Raw genomic sequence first — 6,984 nt, forward strand, 5'->3', positions numbered from 1 at the left:
CTAGGATATGTGTGTGTTCAGTAGTGTAATCTAGGATGTGTGTGTTCAGTAGTGTAATCTAGGATGTGTGTGCAGTAGTGTAATCTAGGATGTGTGTGTGTTCAGTAGTGTAATCTAGGGTGTGTGTGTGTGTGTTCAGTAGTGTAATCTAGGATGTGTGTGTTCAGTAGTGTAATCTAGGATATGTGTGTGTTCAGTAGTGTAATCTAGGATGTGTGTGTTCAGTAGTGTAATCTAGGATGTGTGTGTGTTCAGTAGTGTAATCTAGGATATGTGTGTGTTCAGTAGTGTAATCTAGGATGTGTGTGTTCAGTAGTGTAATCTAGGATGTGTGTGTGTTCAGTAGTGTAATCTAGGATGTGTGTGTGTGTGTGTGTGTGTGTGTGTGTGTGTGTGTGTGTGTGTGTGTGTGTGTGTGTTCAGTAGTGTAATCTAGGATGTGTGTGTGTTCAGTAGTGTAATCTAGGATGTGTGTGTGTGTGTGTGTGTGTGTGTGTGTGTGTGTGTGTGTGTGTGTGTGTTCAGTAGTGTAATCTAGGAAGTGTGTGTTCCATACAATAATCATGACTATGACTGAAGTCCCAGTTAATCACAGAATGATTAAACATTAAATGCGCGCACACGGAAAACTAAATTTTTCACTATTATTATTTCTCCTTTAAGGCGTCATGCGCGTTCCCATATGGGCAGTGAGACGAGCACGCGCATTGACACGGGTGCGCGCGGGGGAGTTACTTTAGGAATGTCAGTGGGAATGTGGAGTTTGTCGTCACGCTCCGTTCGGACACCGTGAAAACTGCTGTGAAGAGATTAATGACATAAAGAGAACGGTGTCCATAGTGTGTGTGTGTGTGTGTGTGTGAGTGTGTGTGTGTGTGTGAGTGTGTGTGTGAGAGAGTGTGATCACTCAGGGAAGGGAAGATAAACAATGGACGCCGTGGATGGAGGTGAGTAATGTTACACACAGTTAGCACAAGTAAGCTAACTTCCTGAAGTTCCTGTCACAACTTGTCGTGTACAGGCTAACGCTCACACGCTAACATTACACCTCCTTTATTATAATGTATATAAAATGCATATATAAATATTAAAAATTATTATTGTGACTTCATCATTAGTCATTTGAGTTTATTGCGTATAATGTCTCTGTGAAATGAAACGCCTAGGTGTTGTTGTGTTGTTGTTGTTGTTGTTGTTGTTGTTGTTGACAGTGACCTCACCGTTGCCATGCCAGCCGCTCATTAATAAATAAAGCGGAGTGAATAGCAGGGAGGAGTGTGAACACTTTATTCATCACACTCATCACTATAGGGTTAGGTCACTGATTAGGATTGTGACAGTAAAGCTTTGTGCCCAGTGATCATAGACACTCTACATAAGAGTTCACATAACAGCAATATGCCAGTAGTTATAACCTATTTATTAATGCACAAGTCAGCACACAGTTTACATTTAACCCTGTGGAACATGTTAGTGCCTCTTTCTCTCACTCAGGAAACACATTTCTGTCCAGAATTACAACTTTTACACAGGGCTGAAACTGGAGACTCCTTTCTCTTCTTTTCTGTTTGTGGTAGTGAATGACTGAATCCTTGTGTGTGTGTGTGTGTGTGTGTGTGTGTGTGTGTGTGTGTGTGTGTGTGTGTGTCAGTGTTTTACTCCAGCAGGCAGGCAGCGGTCAGTAATCCCCTGCTGGACCAGCTGCCCAGTTACCAGTCTCTGCTGTACAGGAGGAAGTCCTCAGGCAGCAGTAAGAGGCGCAGTTCCGCACGGGGCCACTACAGCTCAACAAGCAGCTCCTCAGAAGTTGGGGCAAGTGGAGAGGGCAGGACCAAAGGAGGGGGTGGGCTTCAGGACAGGAAATGGGCGTACGGGAGGGGGGACAGAATCATTCGTGGAGCCACCGAACATAGACCTGCTCGAGAACTTCCATGGACCATGGAGGAGAAGCGCAAACACAGGTATGTGTGTGTGTGTGTGACTGTGTGTGTGAGTGTGTGTGTGTGTGACTGTGTGTGTGAGAGTGTGTGCAAAATGTGCAGCACAGTGTAGGTATGTTGTATAAAACAGTGCACATATATCTACATATAGTATATGTTGTATAATTGGACTTATTTTTCAATATTTGTGTGTGTGTGTGTGTGTGTGTGTGTGTGTGTGTGTGTGTGTGTGTGTGCAGGGAGGTGCAGCAGGACAGAGAGCTGGGTGTGTGTTCTCCGTGGAGAATCAGCACTCGTCACTATCTGAAGAGGATGAAGGAGGACAGCATGGTGTTAATGAACACACTGCAGCTCTGGAGGAGTGATATACACCTTATAGAGGGTCTGAACACAGACACTAAACACACACACACACACACACACACACACACGCACTGAATACACTGAAACTTTCACACTCTCTCTCTTCACTGCACTGTTACCAAAGCAGCTGTAGATTTAGATTTAAGTTCATGAAGGAGTCAGAGGTGATGGTGTTGAGGGACAAACCCCCTGAGACCATATAAGGGAGAAACCGTGAGAGGAACCAGAATGACAACGGAACGCCTTCTCTGCTGGGTGACACCGGAGACAGGGATCGTCATCAAATTATTACTGAACTGTGCACTATAAAGTCAAGCAGTTATAATTCTGTTGAAATGATCTTCAGTGTGAGTCACATTTAGACTGGATGAGACTTGAGTGTAATCTCTCTTCTTGTGTGAGATCTTTAGGCTCCAAGTCCAGTTTAGGGTCTCTGTGTGAACATCCACAGAAATCTCACAACAGACGAAAAAGCGGCCAAATCACAACGTTAGCACAACATGGACATGTGACATCAAAACACTCAGCACATCAGTCACGTCATGACGTCACCCGAGAATCTAATATAAACATGCACGATGAGGGGAACTGCCTCACGTGTATTCTAGTCACGTCATGTGACGTCACGTGACATCACCAGAGAATCAGAAATTAGCACAACATGCACGATGAGGGGAACTTGCCACGTTCACATTTTCTACAGGAAATGTACACTCTAGTTAGCTATGCTCTTGTCCTGTAGTGGTGTCAGACAACTGTGTGACGATTCCTCTTTCTCTCTGTCGCTGTTTCTTAGGTATGTTCGGTACAGGGATCCTGTCATACTTCTCATTCCTGCGCTTCTTGGTCCTCCTGAACTTTGTGATGTTCCTGCTGATGTTCACTTTTGTCATGTTACCCATCATTGTGTCCAAGCACACCTTGTCCATCAACTCCACTCTGACGATGGGGGGAGGTGTGACAGGAAGTGAGTGCAGTGTTTACTCCCACTCCTCTTCTCAGAAGGGACTGGTCATGTTCCACCAGCACATCATCGACCTGCTGTCTGGCACCGTGAGAGGAACACACACATAAATGCTCAACAAACACACACATAAATGCTCAACAAACACACACATAAATGCTCAACAAACACACACATAAATGCTCAACAAACACACACATAAATGCTCAACAAACACACACATAAATGCTCAACAAACACACACATAAATGCTCAACAAACACACACATAAATGCTCAACAAACACACACATAAATGCTCAACAAACACACACATAAATGCTCAACAAACACACACATTAATGCTCAACAAACACACACATTAATGCTCAACAAACACACACATAAATGCTCAACAAACACACACATTAATGCTCAACAAACACACACATTAATGTCGACAACGTTCATCATAGTGAGAGGAACACACACACACACACACTTATACACAGGAACACACACATTAATGTCAACAATGTTCATCTTAGTGAGAGGAACACACACACACACACTTATACACAGGAACACACACATTAATGTCGACAATGTTCATCATAGTGAGAGGAACACACACATTAATGCTCAACAATGTTCATCTTAGTGAGAGGAACACACACACACACACACTTATACACACGAACACACACATTAATGCTCAACAATGTTCATCTTAGTGAGAGGAACACACACACACACACACACTTATACACACGAACACACACATTAATGTCAACAATGTTCATCTTAGTGAGAGGAACACACACACACACACACTTATACACACGAACACACACATTAATGTCAACAATGTTCATCTTAGTGAGAGGAACACACACACACACACTTATACACAGGAACACACACATTAATGTCGACAACGTTCTTCATAGTGAGAGGAACACACACATAAATGCTCAACAAACACACACATTAACGTCAAAAATGTTCATCTTAGTGAGAGGAACACACACACACACACTTATACACACGAACACACACATTAATGTCGACAATGTTCATCATAGTGAGAGGAACACACACACACACACTTATACACACGAACACACACATTAACGTCAAAAATGTTCATCATAGTGAGAGGAACACACACACACACTTATACACACGAACACACACATCACGATCCTACTGTTCATCTTAGTGAAAGGAACACACACACACTTATACACACGAACACACACACACACTTATACATACGAACACACACATCACGATCCTACTGTTCATCATAGTGAGAGGAACACACACACACACACACATACACACGAACACTCTACAAACAGACACATTATCATCCTGCTGTCTGGGACAATGACAGGAACACACACTGAACACACACTGAACACACATTGAACACGCACTGAACACACACTGAACACACATTGAACACGCACTGAACACACACTGAACACACATTGAACACGCACTGAACACACACTGAACACACACTGAACACACACTGAACACACATTGAACACGCACTGAACACACATTGAACACGCACTGAACACACACTGAACACACATTGAACACGCACTGAACACACACTGAACACACACTGAACACACATTGAACACGCACTGAACACACACTGAACACACATTGAACACACCCATCATTGCCCCGATGGTTCAATATGACTACAAACGTGTGTGTGTGTGTGTGTGTGTGTGTGTGTGTGTGTGTGTGTGTGCAGGGCTTCCTGGAACACACCTACCTGTTTTATGGTTACTACAATGTGGAGACTGTCAACGTCTCAAACTTCAGCTATAACCTGCCATTAGCCTACGTGCTCTGCACCATCACCTACCTGCTGCTCAGTCTAATCTGGATTGTTAAGAGGTAAGTGTTAATACACTGAACACAATTAGAACCCCAACACGTTTGTTTTTGCCCCAGTGATTAGAGTCTGATTATTACACAGGTGTCACATCACAAGCCTGTAAATCTTCCATAGTACACACTCAAACATCAAACCTTTACTGAAGACAGTGTGTGTGTGTGTGTGTGTGTGTGTTTACAGGTCAGCTGCAGGCTTCAGGAGGAAGCTGATTCAGGACGAAGATCGTTTCCAGAGTTTTTGTAATAAGATCTTTGCTGGCTGGGATTTCTGTATAACTAATGAGAATGCAGCACGTTTAAAACACAGCAGCCTGCTGTATGAACTCAAGGTACACACACACACACACACACACACACACACACACACACACTAGCATGTGTTTACATCATATACCATTCTGGATTCTGTTCTAAAGAGAAGCTGAAAAGAACAACATAAATTCTCCTACACAATCAGTGACCATCAGAACTCCCATGGTGCACTATTACAGACACAGAGAGTGACATCATCGGTCTGAGTTGGTTAATGTCTAATCATAACGTTTAGACACAAGGGTTAGTTTGTGCTTCTTACTGACGCCTGTCTGTGTAGACAGATCTGGAGGAAGAGCGGATCAGACAGAAGATGGCCGAACGTTCCCAGAAAGAAAAATGTCGTATATACTCCATCCGAGTCGCCCTCAACCTTTTTGTGATGGCTGTGCTTGCCTGCTGCTTCTACTGCATCTACACTGCCACCATCTTCTCCCAGCAGGCTCAGGCTCAGGTATGCTCTGTGTGTGTGTGTCTGTGTGTCTGTGTGTGTCTGTGTGTGTGTATCTGTGTGTGTGTGTGTGTCTCTGTGTGTCTCTGTGTGTGTGTCTCTGTGTGTCTCTGTGTGTGTGTATCTGTGTGTGTGTGTCTGTGTGTGTGTGAGTGTGTGTGTGTCTGTGTGTTTCTCTCTGTGTGTCTCTGTGTGTTTTTGTGTGTCTGTGTGTCTGTGTGTGTGTGTGTGTGTGTGTGTGTGTGTCTGTGTTTTTGTGTGTCTGTGTGTGTCTATGTGTGTTTTTGTGTGTCTGTGTGTGTCTGTCTATATGTGTGTGTGTGTGTCTGTGTGTGTCTATGTGTGTTTTTGTGTGTCTGTGTGTGTCTGTGTGTGTGTGTGTCTATGTGTGTGTGTGTGTCTATGTGTTTTTGTGTGTCTGTGTGTGTCTATGTGTGTTTTTGTGTGTCTATGTGTGTGTGTGTGTGTGTGTGTGTGTGTCTGTGTGTTTTTGTGTGTCTGTGTGTGTGTCTATGTGTGTGTGTGTGTGTGTCTGTGTGTGTCTGTGTGTGTGTGGAACTGAAGTATCTTACATTAGACATCAATGGCCTGTATACTATTTCAAAGTAACCATCTCAGTGATGTGTGTGTGTGTGTGTGTGTGTGTGTGTGTGTGTGTGTACAGAATATGCGGTATAGCTTCATAGTTGAGTTGATATTTGAGTATCTGCCCTCCATTGTCATCACATTGGCCAACTTCATCACTCCCATCATCTTCAGCATCATCATCAGCTTTGAGGATTATTCTCCTGCCTTTGAGATCCGCTTCACACTTCTCAGGTCTGTGAGTGTGTGTAAGTGTGTGCATCAGTGTGTGTGTGTGTGTGTGTGCGTGTGTGTCAGTGGATGATCATGTTTTGATGTTTTTGCCCTACAGGTGTGTGTTTATGCGTTTGGCCAGTATCGGGGTCCTGTTGTTCTCTTTGTGGTCTCAGATCACCTGCTTATCAACAGGGGACACGCCGTGTCCCTGTGGATACAACCATACACTTTACCCTGTGAGTACCCACACAC

At 43.8% G+C, this 6,984-nt stretch overlaps 1 protein-coding gene across 1 annotated transcript in view; it reads left to right on the forward strand.

Annotated features, from left to right (window-relative positions):
* The first annotated feature begins 706 nt into the window (after positions 1-706).
* Positions 707-6,984, forward strand: part of LOC113636981 (transmembrane channel-like protein 7) — a 10,479-nt gene continuing 4,201 nt past the window's right edge. The window contains exons 1-9 of the mRNA XM_027137355.2: positions 707-947; positions 1,652-1,961; positions 2,180-2,322; positions 3,100-3,356; positions 5,023-5,168; positions 5,350-5,497; positions 5,761-5,934; positions 6,596-6,750; positions 6,848-6,968. Coding sequence (XP_026993156.1) covers positions 929-947; positions 1,652-1,961; positions 2,180-2,322; positions 3,100-3,356; positions 5,023-5,168; positions 5,350-5,497; positions 5,761-5,934; positions 6,596-6,750; positions 6,848-6,968 — 1,473 coding nt within the window. The 5' untranslated portion in view covers positions 707-928. The remainder of the gene's footprint in view (positions 948-1,651; positions 1,962-2,179; positions 2,323-3,099; positions 3,357-5,022; positions 5,169-5,349; positions 5,498-5,760; positions 5,935-6,595; positions 6,751-6,847; positions 6,969-6,984) is intronic.

The sequence above is a fragment of the Tachysurus fulvidraco genome, chromosome 18, assembly GCF_022655615.1.
Source record: "Tachysurus fulvidraco isolate hzauxx_2018 chromosome 18, HZAU_PFXX_2.0, whole genome shotgun sequence".
Taxonomy (NCBI): domain Eukaryota; kingdom Metazoa; phylum Chordata; class Actinopteri; order Siluriformes; family Bagridae; genus Tachysurus; species Tachysurus fulvidraco.